General features: G+C 39.8%; 1 protein-coding gene across 1 annotated transcript in view; it reads left to right on the forward strand.

Moving 5' to 3' along the window:
- The window catches only part of CREB5 (cAMP responsive element binding protein 5), a 214908-nt gene that overhangs the window by 28551 nt on the left and 165124 nt on the right, over positions 1–21233 (forward strand). Inside the window, exon 4 of the mRNA XM_030505067.1 lies at positions 12792–12964. Within this exon, the coding sequence (XP_030360927.1) occupies positions 12792–12964 (173 nt within the window). The remainder of the gene's footprint in view (positions 1–12791; positions 12965–21233) is intronic.

Here is a 21233-nt window from a genome sequence, read left to right on the forward strand (position 1 = left end):
GACATGCAACTGGCCATGCCTATACTCTTAGCTTGCCCTAAATATTATGGAAGGAGGTAAAAAAAGCATGTAAAGGTCATTATTGTGGTTTACTTGATGGACAGTAAGTTTTATTATAAACTGCTGTGACTCAATACTCAACTGTTTTTGATACTCTGTTTATCATGTCTCAACTGCAAGATGTTAGGGAAGCTTCTGATCTTTCCAGCAGTTGGAAGAAGCCACATCTCATGATGAGTTTTAATTCAATCGAATACAATATGGACTGTACAAGTTGCTTGCATGCCCAAGCACGCCTAATTCCTGCTTACATGTCCTGTTGATAGACCAACTGTTCTGATCCTGTCTAAGTGAGTAATACTGTCAGTGCACATAACTCCCAAATTTTTTTACATCTTAATTTTACATTTGGAATCTCTTCAGCTGGGATGGTTTTTTGTTTGCTTTAAAATAATAGGTAATTTTTGTAATACAATGAGTTAACACAGGAAAACTATTGCCCGTTCCTTTCCTATGATGTTGTTCGCTTGATAATAGTGGCATGGAAGTAGCACTCTAAGCAAGTGACATACCATTCCTGTGGTGTTTTCAAAAGCATAATGATAAAGCCATATGTTTCATAAGGCAAAACAGCTGTTACTAAAGCATAATGCTTTCTTAGATAGAGTGACAGTTATTTAGAAGGGCAAGGTAAGACCATGGCTTGTCTTTTAAGTTGAATAAAGCTGGCAATAACCATTTGAATGTGCAGTGGCACTGTATGTAGATTGCCATGTAGAGTTGTAAGTGGAAGGAAAGAGAGAGAGAGATTAACGTCCATAGTCTGCAGCTTGGAAGAGACAATATAAATCTCTGTCCTACTTTGAGCTGTGAATGCCTCTGTAGGAGTTATAGTAACAGACAAATTAGCATAATGTAATTGGCTGGCAAGGTCAGCCCCTCTCCAGGAGCATTAGCAATGTTTACTGTAAGAAGAGACAGACCGAGTATTGTAGGGTAGTACGCTGTCTGTCCTTTTTGAAGGAAGAATAATCATTTTGGACTCCCTACATCACTGACTCTTTACCATATCTTATTAAAATTCAGGCTATCATATTTCTGCCTTAAAGCAAATCAGCTAAAAGAACAACAAAGAATATTCTCTGTTATCACACAAATCTTTATTCATATTTTTTGCTTTCAACCCCATTTAGTTTACATCTCTCTCTCTTTTCATTCTCTCTGTCTCCTTCTTGCTTTCTCTCTTGCTTCTCGCTTTCTGTCTTTCTTTGTTTTTCTCTGCTGACTCGCTTTTCTCAGAATGCTAAACTTACATACTCATCCCTGCCAATACCCAATAAATCTGGGAGGATTAAAATTTCTGGTCTTACTACATGGCACACAATTTGTAAATCCAGACAAACTCGTCAGTTTCCTTGCTTGGATCTTCTGAAAGTGTGAAACTTTGGGCAAAATTCTGGGCCAGCTCTAGCAATCCAGACTCACTGGATTCAGCTTTGCAAACTCTTTCACAGAAATGTGAGGTGATGCCCCACATTTTGAAGGAGACCTTGCACTGAGTCACAAACAGCACTGGCTTTTAGCCTTTGATCTCCAATCTGACAATCTGTGCCAAGTATTTGAAATGAGTTCAATCATTCAGTTACGAGATGTTTGGGAAGTGGCTTTCAGAATATCACACGGGGATTGCACTGCCTTTTCCTATATATCACCAGGAATACTGAAGGTTATGCTATTTAACAGCTATCTTCAGCTTAAATCTTTAAAATACTGTTTATGACCAGCCATTGCCACTGTAATTTTTCTAGAGAACTGGCAGACAGGCTAAAACATGCACAGAATCGCCTTGAGAGCACTATCTTACTAGAAAACCTATTTCCTTGTGCTTAGACAGTGTGATCTAATGGATTTCCGAAACACAGTCCTTTCCATGATCATCTTCTAGTGAAGAAAAACCAGACAGCAATTCCTGGACTCCACAGCAGCTGTATTTTGAGTCTTGTGTTATAATAACTTCCAACCTAACTGTAAGTTAGGTGGGTTTAAAAAGAGCAGTGTTGTTATTGTGTTCAAGAATATGTTCTCCTTTAACACTGATACCCTATTAGCTAGCTGCTTTTGAGAACAGAATTGTGGTGCTGCTTGCGCCAGGTTGGCATTCCCGATCCTCTCCTCTGTCCCTCAACCTTCAGGTATCAAGTTGCTTTGGTTGTAGCCATCCCACTGACATCCACTTTGTGGGCAAAAGCTGCTATGTGGAGCAGAGCACTGAGAATAACTGTTCTCCATGTGCAGCTAGGGTGCTCCTCAAGGATGCATGCCTGCCTTGTTTCATTAATGGCTCAGCTGGGGGTGTTTAGTCCAAAGAAGAGAAGGCTCAGCGGGGACCTTATTGCTCTTTACAACTACTGAAAGGAGTGAGGGTCAGTTTCTTCTCCTAAGTAACACGAGATAGGACAAGAGGTAACGGCCTCAAGCTGCACCAGGGGAGGTTTAGACTGGATATTAGCAAAAATTCCTTCACAGAGAGGGTAGTCAGATACTGGAACAGGCTGCCTAGGGAAGTGGTGGAATCACCATCCCTGGAAGTGCTCAAAAACCATGTAGATGAGGCCCTTAGTGACATGGTTTAGTGGTGGTCTTGGCAGTCCTGGGGTAATGGTTGGACTTGATGATCTTAAAGGTCTTTACCAACCTAGTTGATTCTATGATCTTTGTTATGATCTCTTGTCATATCTGTGAGGTTGAAATTCCAATGCATGCTACTCTGAAGCCCCATGCGGTTGTTCTCTTACCAAAGAGACTCTTCTGCTCTGTCACTGCTGTATTATATTACCTTCCTAGGTATACTGTGTTGTCTCCAAAAGCTATTCTCTTGTCAGTTCCCAGCACTCTGTAGTTGTTGAAGATACTCATCCTCTTTTAGATGTAAAGCAGAAGAATGCAAAGTAATTTGCTCCAAGTCATGCAACGTGGAAAAGGAACGGCTATGCAGTTCCTGAGTGTGCTTGACCCTGCAGAACACCTTTGGAGCCCAAAGTAGTTATGTTTCTGATCTCTTCTGTTTTCCCACTCACTGTGAAACTGTATGTCCCAACTCCACATCAGCTTGATTACTTGATTTATTTCTGTTAACAGTAGCTTTTCTTTCAGCGATCCCCAGCAAGCTGTTCTTCAAGACCAAAGTTCATATGCCTTCATCAATGGATGGTCAATTCTGTTGCTGGCAGGGGGACTGCTATTGGTTTCTTTTTCGTCCAAGCATGTTTGTTCTCCTAGTCTCGATAGTGTTTTTTCCTGCCTGTCTGCCACTTGCTGAAATCTGCTGAAAGGCAGAGACGGACAAGGCCAGTGTGTCTCTCCTTAAACTGCAGAATGTCAGAAGCATCTTTGAGGATTCGGAGAACATTTTCTTGTAATACCTGTTTGCCTGTAGCCTTTGCTGTACTCACTGGAAGTGAACTTTTCTTAGCTAGAAGTGTATTTAACCTTTTTGCCTTGTATGTAGACAGTCTGATTGTTTTCCAAACCTTAACATTTTAAACTCTATGGCTACAAAGATTATTAATTTTGTCTGAATGGTTCCAACTGATGAACCTAATTCTCCTGAGTTCTTACAGTCCAAGATTAGACTAACCTAGCTCTGCCTCTCCCAAAACATCAACCTACAATTGATTGAAGCAATTGTGAATGCTATGAAACCGCATGCTTAGCTTTGTGATCACTTCCCAGGAAGTCTGGTGAATTAACTTGATGCCAGCTTGACGCTTTGGTATGCTTCCTTGTATGATCTTCACTGACCAAAACTATTTTCCTACCAGTTCAGTTGTCAACCCGCTCCATTGCTTTGACCTATGATCCCTTGTATGTAGCAAATGGTCTGCCTGGGTGCTTTCTGAGATTACAGTTGGCCTTGACTCTTCAACAGTTCCCAGCATTTTGTTTTAGTCCCCATGTATTGCTAGCCAGCCTGGCCCAACATTGTTGTTGCAGTGGGTTGGGGTTAAAAGGATATTTAGGAAATGCATTTTATTACCAGGGTAGCAGCATTTCCACTTGACTTCTTAGCAGAAAAGTTAAGCCTGCTGGTTTTCTGCTTGAAACTGCCTGAATGGAAAATCACTGGCTGTTTTGTTGCTACCATCTATGCTCTCCTTTACTAACTGCTCTGTCTAAAAAGTGTTCTGGTCATTGAATGCGGTCAAGCAGCCATTGCTGTAACTCATGCATGATGCCAATAACTTATGCCAGTGAAATCAATGATGAGAATTTCAAAGAAGCTTTAAATAAAATATAACAAATTTAAGTGCCAAAGTGCTGTCTCTGTGAGTTTGCTATTAACAGATTATGAATGGTTTGCATAATGTTGAAAAGCCCAGTGCCTTCAGTTAGCAAGTATCAAGGCTGTTTAAAGCAATTCCTGGAGGATTGCCTCTCTCTCCCTGCAGCTTTCTGTTTCATGATGGATAAAACCAAAACTCTTTACAACAAAGAAAGGAAAGCCAGGTTTTCAACTACCCTCTGACTGGCCTCCAGATCTGGCAGCTGCTTTTGGATGTCTAATTGCTTGTCCTGCAAAAGTTGACATGCACCTACTTTGAGAAGGTTCTTTGAGTACCCACTTTGTACATGCATTCTATCTGACTTACAGAAATGAAACGATAGTGCTGGAAAAAACTCAGAGTAGAGCTTATAATTCTCTTTTTTTTTTTTTTTTCATTTTTTTATTTATTAAAGTTTTCTGGCTTTATGAATTCATATGTAAGTATTAGATGCAGAGAAAGAGTGCAAAATAATGAATAAGATACTGGCCTGGGAGAAAAAAGCCCTTCCATTGAGTCTTGATTTTTGGCTACACAAATCACTTTCTCTCTTTTTCTTCCTTCCCCTTTCCTTGCTTTGTCTCTGGACTCTAAGGCTTGTGGGCAAGTATGTGTCTATACACGTTTTAGCACAATAAGGCCTTGATTTCAACTGAGGCCTCTAGGAATTACACCTAGTAAGTATACTGGCAAATCTCTTTTCTTCCTTTTCAAGTTTCTTACTAGCACTTCTCCATTTGAAATTCATGGCAAGCTCCCTTGTTTACAGCAATCTAATGGGACCATAATTGGGTCCCCAAGATAACATTACAGATATAAGCCAGTTTTTCCTTAGACAAAGTTCTATGGAGAATGTATTTTCTGACAAACATGCTTTTTATAAAAGGGTTTGTTGTTTTGTGTTTATTGGTGTTCCATCTGCTCTAGAGAATACATTTGAGAAAAACTAGCTCCAGCATGGCATATAATGTTTCATTAGCAGGCATAACCTTGTTTATTTGCTTTTTTAAATTGTATTTAGAAAAGGAAATCAGTTTGCACCATTGACATGCTGCCAGGTTCCTGTTTATAAATGTCACAATAGGCAACTTGGAAGAAATGAAAAAGTCAGTTTATGGCTTTTGCATAAAGTACGACAGAATTGGGTAGAGCCAGGCAGCTGGTTGCACTCCCCCTGTTTTGCAGTCTCCCAATTAGCAGGACGTAGTGTGGCGTTAGCAGTGCAAAACACCCTGAGTGACCCCAACTGGGTTATGCACACTTAGTGTTACTGACATTTATTTGAACAGAAGAGGCTCTTTGTGCTATGTTTCTTGAACAGCTATCTTGGGCAAGTAATTGTGTATGAAACAAGCAACTCTGAGGAAAATGGGAGCTATCTATAGGAAACTTCAAGACATAAGCATAAGCATGCAATCTGATGTCATCTTTTCCCACAGAAAAGCTATTTCCTTTCAAATTCTGGTGAGACCAGTCTCCCAAAATTTTCTTTTCCTTTAAAATACATTCAGTGCATTTCCTTTATATCACTTTTTTCCTTTCCTCTAGTAAATGGTTTATCATGGGTACATCTGGTACCATGTATTACTTACTGTGTATTTAAAGAAGGCTTCATACGTCAAAAGCATAGTCTGGACAGACATGCTGAAAAGGGCATAAGGAGGGTAGTGAGGGAAGAGGGGAGGGAATCATGGAAGACAAGGGTCATCTTTCAGTATTCATTTCTACTGGTAATTTAGAGGGCACCACTGAATATCTGTAATTAGATCATGTCACAAAAATTAAGATAAAAGACCAAAAATTCTAAATCTCCTGCATTTCATTCATAATATCAGAGGATTTGGAGCATTTACTTACACCAGCAGCCAAAGTGGAGGACAGGCAGGGAGGCTTAACTTGCCCCTGGAAGAGGTTCATGTGCAGTTTCCCCAGAAGATGGGAGGAAGAGACCGGGGGAGGTGACTGCACAGTATGGGTACCCAAGCGGCAGAGGCCAGGTGGAGGCATGTCAAAGTGCCTGTGTTGTGGAGATTTTGTGCAGGGCTTCACCCTTCGGGCAGTGGCCTTAAGAGGATTAGTAGGGCTTAAATGGGCTCTTGGGACTTCGAGCTATAGTGGTGACTGCTGCAGCCTTGAGATGGCTTATACCTGGCTTAGCACTTCATATGTCTGTCCTGTGTCTTGTGCCATGCTTCTTAGCAGCAGTGTGTTGTTTGCTGGAGATTAATGGAGTTGAGGTTTCATTTGCATCAGTCAGCGTATCTCAGACAGTCTTTCTGATAACATGGTAACAGCTATTGACAGAAAACAGGATAAAAAGATTTATGAGGTGTTTTCTTTTTGTTTGTGCGTCTTCAGGAGCAGCCAGCATGTCTACATTTAAGAATAATTAATCCTAACTGAAAACAAAAGGAAGTTTCCCTGCATGTTCCAGCATAGATATTTAGGATAAAATTTTGCAAAGCTCCTGCCAGCCCCACTACACAAGTCTTATCTATTAATTAACAGTAATTTTTGCACTAGGGCTCCAGAAGACTGAGGACATTTAAATAAAAAGACCTGGGCTACTGAAGTCCATAGATACCTTTAGAAATGTTCTCTTTTTGTCAAGAAATTCAGAAATGCTAGACACGATGCTCTGAAACAGGATTTGGGTGGCGGTTAAACTCTGGTCTGTGAACTGCTGGTGGTCGCAAAGCCATGGTAACTCAGCTGCAGCTGGTCTGTGGAACCATCTTGCCTTAATTACACAATTTATGATAAGAGCACAGAGTGCTCTGTGAGAAATTCAGAGGGTTGACAGAGGTCTGTGATCCAAAAAATTGGAAACCAGTGGTTGAGACTGATAAGTACAGATTCAAAGCTTTATGATTTCGGTGAGAGCAATGTTTCCCTTCTTCCCCCATCTGCCTATCATTACTTGTCATTTTTGAGTAAGGAGTTTAATCTTTCTTTACTTTTGTACCCCTAAGGAGATCAGGTTGATAATGTTTGATTGAGTAGTGGTGCCCAGGGTTCAAGTCGTCAGGTATACTGCTTCTGGCCTTTGAGTCTCCAGCATTGTGTGCTTAGCCAGCTGTGTCCAGTTCAGCAGTAGAAGTTAGATGGGCCTTTGGGGCCAGGAAGAGTCCTTCTGCATTCTGGGATATATCATGCCTGCTGGTATTTTTTTTTTTTTAATGTGCTCTTTTTATCAGGTAGCGGTTAAGTGAGTATTTGACTTTCTTTGAAACATTTTGAGGGATAGATCCTTTGGCATCAGTTCTGTATTTTTGTGTCAGCCTTATAACTGACTTCATGCCTCTCGCTGAGTGAGTGAGTTAAATGGATTTTAGCAGTCTGCAATAAGATCTTTCTAGTGCTTTGTCCTTATATTCAATGTTACTACGCAGCATTTTCCAGCAGTTCTTTTCTGTGTCCTTTTATCTGCTTTAGTGCTTTTTCTCATTCAAGCTATACAGATGTTACTGTTTAAAAAAAGTATTGCATTTCAGTCTCCTCCAAGTTTATGCTCTCCCATCTCTCACTTCCCCCCCTTTTTTTTTTTTTCAAATTTAAATCTTCATAATAGGATTTCTTTTTCCTGTAATCCTTCAGCTGTATTAGTTCATTTTTTATCTCCATTTTCTTCCCTAGTTCCTCTGCTATGTTTGCTTGCCTTAGGTGGACAGCAAGCCTAGTTCTGTACTAATGGCAGTTTAGATCTCGCATACTACTAACAGGTGAAACAGCTGTGATGGGCTGCTGTGAATGTGTTTTCCTTGCACATCGATCTGAATAATGAGATAATAAATGAGTCACTGCTGTTTCTGGGGAGATTTGGTAACTTTGTTTTTGTGATGATCATTTTCTTCTGTTGAGAGAGAGGCTCAGTAATTTTGATGGAGATTGTGTATGATTAAAATAATTTTGAAGCCTGCCATTATTTGCCACATTTAGTCTAAAATTTTCTTCTCAACAATGTCTTCCAAGTTTTTAAGCCAGCAGGTTCTTTGGTTGTGTAAGCAGCATGTGCAATGGGTGAGTGTGTCACTGGTAGCTTCTACGCATGCGTGCATTACATATATCATGAAGTTATGATCTCCATAATCAGGAAAGATGCTACCGTACACTGCCATTTAAATGTGTATGTTGGTTGTCCTGAATGCTGTATGTTTGTAGAGCCTTCTAGAAGACTTTAGGTTTGAAATACATGTTTTCTTTCTCCATAAATTATAAAATGCCTGAAAGTGGGGCAGCTTAGAATATTTATTCGTGTTAAAACATATTAATTGAGAGGCCTAGCTATAGAAATTCTAAAATATTGCTATGTATTTGATTTCTATCCTTTTTTTTTTATAATTTGATGCCTTTTCTTTTAAATTATTTGAAAAACACTTAAAGCTGCTGTTTGGGAAAATACAGTTAAATGATTTTTGCAGAAAATAGAAAAAAAGGCAAGAAAGTGCTTTTGTCTTTGTTTAGATGAACTGGATATTCATTTTTTTGTGGCAAATGCCTTCTTACTTTAGAATTTATATAATAATCCACAAAATATATTTATGTACAATTGGATATAGGTGGCAGCTCTAGTGATCTAAAAGCTCTCTCAGAACAATCCTGAATGAATCTTCAGTTTGTACAAAACTGGTATTTGCAATTTTCATTAAACCTCACAGTTAAGAAGGAATAGTAGGAAAAATATAAGCTGGCTTTGGTTCAGAAACCTGCTATTATAGTCTAAAACCACAAACAAACAGTTTGGAACTCAGGAGATTACAATGAATTGGAAAAGATGGATCCATCTTCTTCATCCTTTGCCTTCAGTAGATGGAGATATGTGATACAGGTCGTGCTCTGTGACATGGATGGGTGTTTCTCTGGAAGAACCAAGGTTTAGTGGAAATGGTGACTGCCTGGAGTCATGGGGTGTATTTCGCCTGTGTCTGTGGGGCCGTCATTTCTCTGCTTGCCAACAGGGTGTGTGTTCTTGTGATGTGTAATCCTCTCCACCAGAACATGGAAGCATGACTTCAAGAAGTTTTTAGCCTTTAGAAAAAAAAGCATGTTGCCTATCCAAAGTTAAATGGTTGCATGTGGGAGAAAAATGCTCAAATGTTTTCTTGAAGCTAAAATGGGGAATACAGTGTAACTGGGGAGAAGTCAAGCTGATGATGATCTATTCCTTTCCTCTTGCAGCTGGAAAGGTTGAGAATGAGCATGTTGATTTAAAAGTGGTTCGTGGATATGGCTTGCTGTTTTTTGTTTTATTTATTTGAATGTTAAATACTGCTGGAGAGTACAGTATGAGCACATGGACAAGGCAAGCATTTCTATAAAAGCTCTTTAGTGCTCTAATCCTCCTTTCTGCTTCAGTAGGAGTGACTGGGAACTTTCAGGATGAAACTTAATCCTAGAGGAAATAAATTCCTCTTAATTTATTGGATCTTAATTAAGATCCATTGAATGAATCTTAAGGACAGGTGATGTTTTCCATGTCTCTACAGCTCTTGGTATGCAGGTGGCTTGTTCCCTGTGTGAACATTTAGGTTCAGTTTAATAAAATGAATAATAATAATCTCATATGCCTTCTTCTAACGCTGAAGGACAGCTGTGAAGATCTCTGAGAAGACTGTGTGTCATACTCTTAGAGTATGCATGGGTCTTGGAGTGCTAAAAGTAGGAGAGCTCTACCCACGTCATCACTCCTGTTGACAACTTCTCTGAGTTGGAGTGCTAGGGGATCCCCATCTAGTTTCAGTTAATCTTAATCGTTGGCTCAAGAGCTGGAAGAGAATGAAAAGGCAAGTCAAACTGAGATGTTCCTCTTGGATCCCTGATGGAAGAGCATGCAGAACTCCTTAAAAGTAGAGCTGGAAGCAGCCTAGCCAACTAACAATTCAACTATAAATTCGGCCAATGTTGCCCAAGTTGCCCTGCTCCTGTAAGGGCCCAAAGTCGAGTCTGCAAGGAGGTCATTAATATCCTATCCAGATCTATGCAGAATCAGGTGCAGAGCTCAACACAACGAGGCTGGTTTTGGACTTCTGACGACCATCTGCATGATGCATGCAATGGGCCTAGTCTTGCTGTGCTGGTGATATAGAGTCATTCTGCATGTCATGATGCATATGACTAGATCAGATAGGCTTAGTGTCAGATCTATAATGCATTACCTTCCTGCCATCTTTCAAAGCATATGCATTGCCATTTAAGTATGAACTTGCTTGAACTTCTCTGTAAATTCACAAGCATCTCACCAATGTAAATTATTCTGAGATTGCCAAATCCCTTTCTTGTGAATGTGAGAGTCATGCTGAGTTTGACATTTTGTTGAAAAATTGTAGGCTTTTTCTTGGCAGAGTAGTATAAAGTTATAGTTCTTGCCCAACAACAGTGCTTGCATTACTGAGAAGAATGGACATGTGGATATATTGACAGGTTTTCATTCTGGTTTTGCTTTCCACGCATCACGTATTCAGCCTACTTTCTGAAAAGATAGCTTATTGGAAATTGTTAAAACTCTGAAACACCATTACAAGTTTATGCTTGTAAGCTAATAATTACAATGTCTTCTGTGCAAACACAATAACATCATAATTCATACCATTTGTACCTTAGAGAGGTCTGGAGTAATAGGGGGAAAGGGAGAGAGAAAGAGAAGAAAATTAAAATACTGAATCTAGGAGCACAGGAATCTGTTATTAAATCTCTAAGTAAGTTCTACCTTGCCATGGTACAACTAAATCTAGTCAAAATCTGGACAACTGCTGGGGTAACACTAGTCTAAAGCTCATGATGGATTTACACCTTCTTCTGTCCCAGGCATCGTGGACTCATCGCACCAGTCACTTTTCCTTAAAGATCATCCTATATAGCAGATCAGTGTTCTGTAGCTCTTGGAAATCTGTGGTCTGGAGTCTGTAATCTAGAGAAATTTATGAAAATCTACGAAAAATAAGTGAATACTGGACCTGATTCATACTATGTGAATTATTTCCTTGAAGAGGAACCCGGAGCTGAGTCTTCATACTGGTTCTAACCATGCAGCTGTAGATAGAATCATGCTGCTGTAGGCAGTACCTCTGCCTCTTTATGGGTTTATGAAGACTGGAACAATTCCTGTAACAGAAACAGAGAGATTCCCGTGTCCACACTAGCCTGGGAAATCACATGAAATATGTAAGACTTGGGAGATACGGGGGTGACAGCTAAGGCTTTCAATGTAGGTCCTCTAATTATTGGCTCTTTTTCCATGAGGAATGTTATCTAAAGGGTTTATTCTTGTTTTGGTTCAGAATGCAATCTTTCTTTTAGGTCTGGGATCTGGTATGTTGTCTGCCTCTCCTGTCCTCCGCATTTGACCAGAGCTCTGAGATTCCTTTCTCACCAGCTTTATTTATCATTATTTTATGGTTTCTATGTGTTTCCTACACATATTGGCTCATAAATTGAAATACTGAATGAAATTTAACTTCAGTTTTCAATCCTGAGTATTGCAGTGGTCAGGAAGATGCTTTGCATGAGTCTTGGTGGCAGAGTGTGTGTGTAAAGGTGTTGGTTTTTTCCTTTTCCTCAGCGTAGCATGAGGTGATGATGTAAAGTTTCTTTTCCTCTTACTGCTAACAATCCACACGTTGATGCCTGATAGGAAAAATAATGCTCTTGAGGTTACCATATTTTTCGTGTGTATACACTGTGGGTTATCTCTGGCTTGAGAGTTTTGTTTGTTTTTAAACATGGGCCAAGTCAAACCCTGCGGTTTAGCAGCAGTGTGTATTGTGTGTGCAGGCATAACAGGAGAGAAGTTTTATTCCATAGTTCCTTACTTAGTAGTATCCTCGTTTCTCATGGCTTGTTCACTCTGTGCTTATGAGTTATCTGTAAACAGTTTTTTTAAAGAACTTTTAAGGGCTCCAAGTTACCTGAAGCAAATGTTATATATGTGCAAATACTGTACTTTTATTCTAGGCCTCTAGGATATTATTGCTCTGCAAAATATATGGAGGGTAATAGAAGTGGCTGTTTCATGACGTACCATGTACTGTTTGTTACTTTGGGACTATAAAACTTGATTTGCTTGTCAGTCTAAGCAGACCTAATACACAGTAAACAACCCATGTAGTAAATCAAGGTGCCCTGCACTCACCACAGAAGTAATTTTCAAACAAAATATATATCTTATTTAGTTAGGAGAATATGTGTTAAATATCCCCGCTATAAATCACAAGTCTGAATCACAGAAGAGTGATTAGTCAACTTGTGGATATTTTTCCATTTATATTGCCCTGTAAGAATAAACAGTTATTTTTCATTTTTTTTAATCGCTGTTGGTTACAAGTTCTATTGAGCTGGTAACTTCCTATTGTTGATACTTTCAGATTTCTAATTGTACTCCTATAGAACAGAAAACCAAGATAAGACATTTATTCCATTTTCATTTTCCTCCACTATGTCCCATTTAGGTTTTTTTGGGTTTTTTTTCTACAGAATATCTCCATGCATAACACAGTTGGAGGAGCAATGGCAGGACCTGGATCTCACCAGCTGACAAATACGAGGATGCCAAACCATGACACCAGCGTTGTGATTCAACAAGCCATGCCATCTCCACAGTCCAGTTCGGTCATTACACAAGCACCTTCCACAAATCGACAGATTGGGTGAGTCCATTTCCATGTTCTCATTTCTCCAGTTCTCTGGCTCCAGCAGCTGCGTGGATATTGTTCTTGTGGTTCTTAAAGTTCAGCTGCATGCAGACGAGATGTTGTTCTCATGGTTCTGGAGGAGTTTGCACTTGATCCTGCCAGCATGCTACAAGGACACTTGCAATGTGTTGTAGACTGTGGGGGAATGGCCAGGTTACTACATCTACTCTGGACCTGGCACTTTGGTTCATAAAGGCCAGAGTGCTTTATTTGTCGGGAAGTCCTGCTTTCTCCATCCACATTTTTGTTTTTATCTGCTTACATTCAAAGTTCATGTTGTTTCTATGACTGCTCTGGAAAGAAAGACGGAGTATTTCTGAAGCTAATCCTTTCACTGCCTTCAATGGGAATTCTGGGTGCTCAGTGGGATTGGGCTGTTTCCTGCATACTCTGTTTAACTGAGGAATGCTGGAAGACAAAATAAAAAGACCATAAAGATAAATGGATTTTGTCACAGAGACCTCTGCAAACAGTTGCTCAATTTGTGATGATAGATCCATATTTATTCCCATAAATTGACAGTATGGATGCTTATTGTATTGGCTTGAATGACAGTTGTGTGCTCCTGTTTGGAGAGCTGTGTGAACAAAACCATCCATATTTTGTACACATGGTTACTTCCAGCAAACATGAGGTACTCATAAGTCCGAATAACTTGTTTTTAATTATGCAGAAACTGCCCAGATGGTTTGAGGGTATAGTTTTTCATCACACAACTCTGAATTTGGGTGTGTGTGTGTGTTTTTATGCAGGAAAACAAATGGATTAAAAGATATATCAGTAGACTAAGAAGAAAGCCACAGTTCTAGATTCTAGTTCTGTCATTTTTAATTTGGTCACATCTATTTTATGAAAAGTGCAAGAGCAGACTCTGTCCCCAGTCATTGTCTAAATAATTGATGAACCTCTTCAGAGTAAAGCTGAAAAGTGAAATCCTGGCATTGAAAACTCAAAATCCAGTTATTCTTGAGTTTTTTTTCAAGATTCTTGGTGGCTGGGGGAGGATGTAGACCACAAGCTCTCAGTGTCCCACTGCCATGGTGGCAGTGATGGCCTGTGAAACTGACTGCTCTGGAAGGGTTACCCAGCTATGCACAGGACACTGATTCCATCCACTGCCCCATTTTGTGCTCCCGACAAAGCTCCTCCATTTTCCTTTTTACTGGTATTTCAGGATTTGGTTGTTAATATAGAAATCTAATAGTATAGGTCAGGTAACTATATTTGATAGATGTGCCTTTGTTACATATTGACAAAACACAGTGTTCACTGAGATTTCACGTGCAATACTCTTTGCCTGTGAATCCAAGAATGTTGTTGTGTTATATGCATCCCATTCTGTTCAAAGACTGGGCTGAGTGAAAGGAAGGAAGGAAGAAACAGTTTATTTTTCAGTTTTAGAAAGAGAAACAGCTAATGCCATTATTTGGGTTAAGGATGATTAAATTCCTGTTCAAATTGTGACTTAATAGGTCTAGTAGTAATTATGATCCTAATTAAAAAAAAAAAAACCAAACAACTTTTAATAGTCAATGGTGAGGTATTTTATATGGGTCTGTACTTGGCTTCCAAACAATTGTTTCTATATAATGAGAAAAAAACCTGCATGTGGTTTTGCAAGACCCTGTCAGTCAGGTTTTAGGTTTGCGTTGGTTTGGGGCCATGGTGATTAGAATCTCCAAACTTGGAGAGGTTGAGGATAAAAAGGCCTATTTCCTAGTCAGTGATGAGTGTCTCATTGGGGAAACTTTGTCATGACATATCTTAATTCTCCCTTTTGATTGAATCACACAAACATTTCCTAAGTCTGAGTCTAAAGCTGCTCTATTGGGAAGCAATTGTTAGCATTTTAGTCTCTGTGTGAGTTGGTGTGTGAATGAGACTTACGGTGTGACCTCCAGCATACTCTGTTCTCCATTCTTCCCTCTTCCTAGGAGCTTTTGTTTTTTGTTCATGGTGTGTCCTAGGAGATAATTGCTGCATTTTCAACTTGATCTTGTTGCCAGAGTGTTGAGCATCCTTGTTTGTCGCTTTTTCCTTCAGTCTCTTCCTTGTGGTGCCTGTTTTGTTTATTCAAAGAACATATCTTGTCATTTCCATTTATCTTCATCTTATCCTTCTAAAAGTCCTAAGAATTATATCCAAGACTTATTCATGAGGAATACAGACTGGACAATGGTTTTGGTATTAGGCAACTGAAGAAAAATCCAGATGGGTTCAGAAAATGTTTTGAGTTCAGAAAAGCTTGGTGGTTTTGGTTTGGCCTTACAAAGTTGAGATAGTTCAGCTTTTTAACAAGCCCAAATTCTGAGGTGCTCAAATCAGTGGTTTTGGGTTGGGTTCCCACTTTTTTTTAAAACATCTGAAGCTGCCCCAAAGGGTGGATGAGTCCTTACCATGGAGAATTGTGCCAGGGAATATGCCTTTTAATGAGCAATAAAACCAGCAGAGAGCAACTGGGTAAAACTCTCATTGAGTTCCGTAAGAGCAGGATCAAGCCCTAAAGGTTATATAGAACCATCTTGTAGCAATATTCTGATTTTTATCACAACCACAAATATTTTAGTGTCAGACTATGGCCAAGCCACCTGCAAATGTTTGTGATGGCCTTACTCCAATAAAAACAGGGAACAGCAATGAAAAGTCCTCATTTAGACCCCGCTCGTAGGCTGTGCTCTGGTAACAGAGAATGGGACCCACCTGTGCCCGCACACAGCTCGTTTCATGGTGAGGAGTGGGTGAGTTCACAGCAGCTGACACTCCCAAGGGATGTAATTTTCCCCTACTTTCTTCTCTCCTCTTTTTCCTCCATCTCCCTCCACCCCTCTCCCTCCCTCCATGCCTGTCTTTTTTCCTATGCCCTACTCTGGCTCTGGAGGCTTGCGTATGAAATGAGATATTGACACCAGGCATGGGAAAAGATGACAGAATGAGCGTTGTTGGGCAAGCCTTAATGGCACAGTGTGTATACACACATTGTTTCAGCTATTAAGCTTCAGCTACTACTGAACAGGCATCCAGCCAGATTAATCAGAAAAAAGGAAGAGCATGAAGGTTAATAACTTAAAAAATAAGACAGGGTGCAGCCCCACTTCCTCCCACCATGTACCTTGGTTGAGAACAAACAGCAGCATTATTACAGCAAACTGGAGGGTTGGTAAAAAGGTCCCAGATAGTATTTATGTGGTGAGGCAGTCTCTAACCTCCTTGCCATTCCTCCTCCCTCCCCCCAGGCCTTTAACATGTGGGAGGAATGCTGTAACTAGTAACTACTTGTGCTGATGAAAAATCAGTTGAGGAACACTTAGCGGTGGAGGGTGTCTTTGGCTGATTAATAGCACATCATTTGGAGATAAGATACGTGGAGGAAAACCAGTAAGGCATATGGAGGAAGGGAATTAAAAATGATATGAGACATACATTTGTCAAAGGTATAGAAAGGCAGATAAGCTGAATCAGGTTAAGATATGGGACTGTGAGCTAGGCTGTACAATAGCAGTGCTTGTCTTCTTCTTTTTTTTTTAATAACTCTGTTTTTTCAGTGACCAAGTTCAGCGATGTATGTGAAAACTATGGTCAGACAAATTGGTGACAGCACAGTACATTGGTTGCTTTATCTGGATATGTCTTTTGCTAGATAAGGTATCTTTTTCAGACCAGCAAAGTCTGTAGCTGGCTGCAGCCTAACAGCTCAGTGCTCCTGGAGAAAGTAACCTGCTGCTGTTTTTCAAGCTAGCAGCAGACATAACTGCTAATTATTCCAGCTTGAAACTCACTGGTACAGCTCTGAAGCTGAAAGGGAACATGGGAGGATTGAGGGTTGTCACACATGGGACTAACAGAGGTTCAGTGACATAATGAAGAGCAGCAGACTCATTGTGACTGGCCCTGGGGATTTGGAGAAAGAAAAATATTCAGATGTAGTCTTAATCAGAGGCACCTGAGAGGGCAGAAGGAGAGGGCTCCTCTGTGGCAAGCACAGGAGTTTTACCATAGCAGCAAGCTATCTGAGACTGTAGCTGCTGGTTCAGCTCTCAGAGTATCCTGCTATCATCCTTTCTAGCTTGAAGAAACAGAAGAGACTCCTGTAAAAGATGTTCACAGGCAGCAACGTTTCCATAATGCAGCTAGTTCTGGAAGGCACTTGGAATAGGCTGACGACTCTGAAGGGTCTTTGTACATTGCCAGATAAAGTTTCTCTTTAAGCTCCTAGTAAGTTGGAGGAGTGTATGGCATCAAAAAGGCCATGGAATGATGTGCTTTTATTTAATTCAAAGACCAGTTCCCTTTCCAGGAAACCTGGATAAAAGCCTCTATTACAACTCATGTATTTGAACTGAAACACCACAATATGTTGTGAGATGAGAAGAAATGTGCAGTGAGAGATGAAGTATCAAACAACCTCTCGGTTACTAGATCAGGTCCATTCCATAGCCTTGGTTGTACAGGATGTAAGAACATCGCTGGAAGGGGAGGAAAATTGAGAGGTAGGAAGAAAAAGCATCGGACAGTGTCATTTTGTCCCAGTATTTTTTTCCCCTGTCTTTGTACTCAAAGGTGGGCTTTATTCCCTGTTTAATGCTCCTGCTTCTTTTTCTTCTGTTTATGCTGAGACATGTTTTCTGTAGTCCCTTTTACCACACTGACCTCAGCCAACCTTAACATGGAATCCCATCAAGCCAAATGTGTGCAGCAGCCACAAGCCTCTGGGAAGCTCAGGTGAATTACTTAGGAAATTATTACAAGCGAGCCATTCACGGAAACAAGTTGTCTCATAGCTCACGGCTAGTAGGCAGGGTTATTAGGGAGTAAAGGAGTCTGATGGATCCTCTCAAGCCATTTCATTTCTTTTAGCTAGCTGCTGCCTAGGTCTGCACGTTGACCTGCAGATGGAACTGTGCTGCTCTGTGATGTTTGGAAGCTCTGTCTGCTCCCCAGCCTCCCCTGTTGTTGTTTGCATCGGCATGTTCAGGAGCTGCTGACTCAATTTCTCCTGACACTGCTGAGTCAGGAAGAAAAAGAGTGAAGAGCACCGGTCTATGTGTCAGACATAGCACAAAGGGGTGATTATTCATGACATCTCTCTTCTATCTCAAACCATATACTCCCATGCTTTTCCAGAAACATTTTCTTGCTGTAAGGTCTAGGGAGGGGTTGGAAAGTACTGACATATATCAAGATGACTTTCAGGGGACTGAGAGGAGGATCATTAGCCAGGTAATAAATAGCCTGTCAACCAGGAATGGAGAAAGTTTAGTGTGTTTCTTATGTGACTTGAAGTCAACTTTTATCCTAAAGTTATGTGCTTGTTACACATAGTGATTAAATTTATTAATGAACACGGTATTTTATGCCTCATACTTTCTACTTGACAAAAGTCCCAAGCTTATTAGAAATGTTGCTTGCTCACAGCAAGAACAGAAGTTAAAAAAAAGTGTCAAGAGTATTTTGTGACTTGCTGACCACTACTCTTCTTAGGATTCTTATCTTTTGTTATGAGTATAAACCAGCCTCCTCCCTCTCCTGATGGTTGTTTCACATACGCAGCAAAACCACACAAGCCGATTCTTATGTAAGTGTTTTCTAAGAAATGGATCATGACATTTCTATTCTGGAAAGCTTATCCTCCCCAAGAACTATAGGAAAACGAGGTCAGAATAGTGTATTGCACCCATAACTGTGCCTGCACAGAAATATTGAGCCTTCATAGGCATAGGCTGGCTCTCACATCAGTCATAAATAGGACTTAAATATGATATGCTGAACTTGGAGAATACAGCATTGATTGCTTAATTTTAGTGGTTGGTATCTCTTATGTACCTGACATATATCTATATATATAATACACACTGTATAAATCTTCTTTAAAGGTGTCATCAAAACTTATAGTCAGAGCTTCTGATTTATATGACTCTCTGAACTAAAACAGATGTAAAGTCATTTTTGGATGGAAGAGGATCTCAGACTTGCAGTGGGTTTGATGCGACTGATTGAGCTTTCCTAGTCCAGAATGATCATTAGAGCTCTGCATGCCCGAATTGCATAGCTCTGCTCTTCATCACAGGTTTGCACTTAACATGCTCTGATGCATGATTCCAGTACGTGTTTTATCCAGGTGTCATCCTGTTTGACAGGTAGCTAAGCCACAGTACAACACTAACTCAAACAATATAGGCTTTGTTTGGTGTAAGGCTTTTTAAAAAATCATTTATTTTCTTTTTATTTAAGAGAGTAATTTGCAGGTTCAAGAGAAATAGCAAAGGTTGGGATGCTGCCCCACACCATGTCAGTTCAGAGAAGAGCTTAAATGTTTGCTGGGGGTGACACAGTGGCTATAATGAGTGAGTAAAAAGTGAAGAGCATTATGTGCAAAGTGCACATAATGTTCATGTACAAAGGAAACTCTGATAAAATTGTATCTGTTTCAATAAAAGAATTGTCATTGATGTGCCAACTGGCATTGGCTGAAAACCAATGACAGTATTTCAGAGAAAAATAGCCTGAGGGAAAACGCATAAATTACAGACTATGAGTAAAGTGTATGGATCCTATTTTACCACCTGTAAAAGTAGGCCTCCCCATTAGTTGACAAGTTGAGGTTTAGAAATCAGTGGTACAGTATGGTCCCATGTAAGGCATATATGTGGTTTTATTTATACGTACTGGCAGGCCAAATATGCATTTGAAAAAAAAACAGTCCCAACCTCAAAACACAAAAAAATACAATTTAAATCGAAAGTATAGATAAATATAAGATGACACTACCACCAAAAGTACTTCTTCTAACCAAATGAAATGATGCTTGATTTAGAAGGAAAAAAGAATGTAAATACATCTGTCATTTTGAAGATCTTCTAGCAAAGTTTCACATGGTAAATCATAATTTAAAATTCTTAGTAATGTTTAGTAAAAAATTTCTGAGGTGAACAAGGAACTGGTGGCTAGACAAAACCTGGAGGTAGATTGAGATGTGTTCATTTTGATGAGTGCTGGAAGAGTGTTCCTTGGAAGAAGGAACAAATTAGAAAATGTGTTTTAGAAACATATGCTGGTATGAGCATCTGTATTCTGCCAACAGAGATGTTTATTCTGAGCTCACATGAATGAAGTGGAATTTTGCCAGTAAAAGAAGGGGTTGTGTTACTCCACTTGTAGGATCCAGGTCCTAATTGGTTTATGAAATGAAGGGGGCAATCTCTGAGCCATTACCAGCTTCCTCTGCTGCAAGCGAAGTGAATCACAGCTGTTCTGTTAGGGTCCATAAAAACTTGGAGGGGTAATAAAATATTTTCACTGGACAATTCTCCAAATGAGTGAAATCCAAATCCCTAGCTTATTTGACAATCGTTAGAGAATTGTATATTCTTCCTGGGCAATTCTTATTTATATTATGTTACTTTTAACCATAGCATCTAGGCTGACCGGTGCTGTAAATGTAAAGGCTCAAAGTGACATTCTTACTAGTTTTTTAAGCGTACAAAATGAAATGCAATGTGTAGATGTCAAATATCTGATATAAGAAAAAAGTTGTGCCTGTTGTTAATTTTCTACCTTTTCTTGCTTGTGTCTTCATACTTTCCTTACCCCCCATCTCTTGCTCTTTTGTTTTTTGTGAGATGAAAAAAAAGGCATGGTTAGCATCAAATGACCCTAGGCAGAAATTCCAGTGCTCCTAGTCCCATGATTTCTGTAATGAAAATAGTAGCTTTTGGTCTTTGTAAGTTTTCTTCGGGGAACTTAAAACTTTCTAGACCTGGTTAAAAGTCAGATATGTTAATCCTGACTATTTTTTTAATTCCCCCCACTCCATGTCTGTAACTCCCAAGCAAAGACAGGAAAACCCCACCTTTCAAAGTAAGATGACCTAAAGAGAATACAAATAGAGAACATAATAAGAAGTCTCTTTAAGAATAATGAGTTGGGTTATTGGGTTTCCAGGTTAGCTAAACCTCAGCTGCTTGGGTTTGAAACTTACACTGCTGTGAGCATTCGCTTTCAAACTGTAGCTGGGCATTTATACAACATATCATCAAAGCTTCTCTGTTTAAATTAGTCCTTGTATGGTAGATGTTGCTTGTAATATCTTAGGCTGCTGCCTTTGGTGTCTAGAGAGTGACCATGCCACTCCACTTCAGATGCAAGGTGCTGAGGGTCCTCTGATCCTTTAAGCACTGTGGAAGCAAGAGCTAGCTACAGTTGAATATCTGTCTTCTTACCACATGTC

The sequence above is a fragment of the Strigops habroptila genome, chromosome 1, assembly GCF_004027225.2.
Source record: "Strigops habroptila isolate Jane chromosome 1, bStrHab1.2.pri, whole genome shotgun sequence".
Classification (NCBI taxonomy): Eukaryota; Metazoa; Chordata; class Aves; order Psittaciformes; family Psittacidae; genus Strigops; species Strigops habroptila.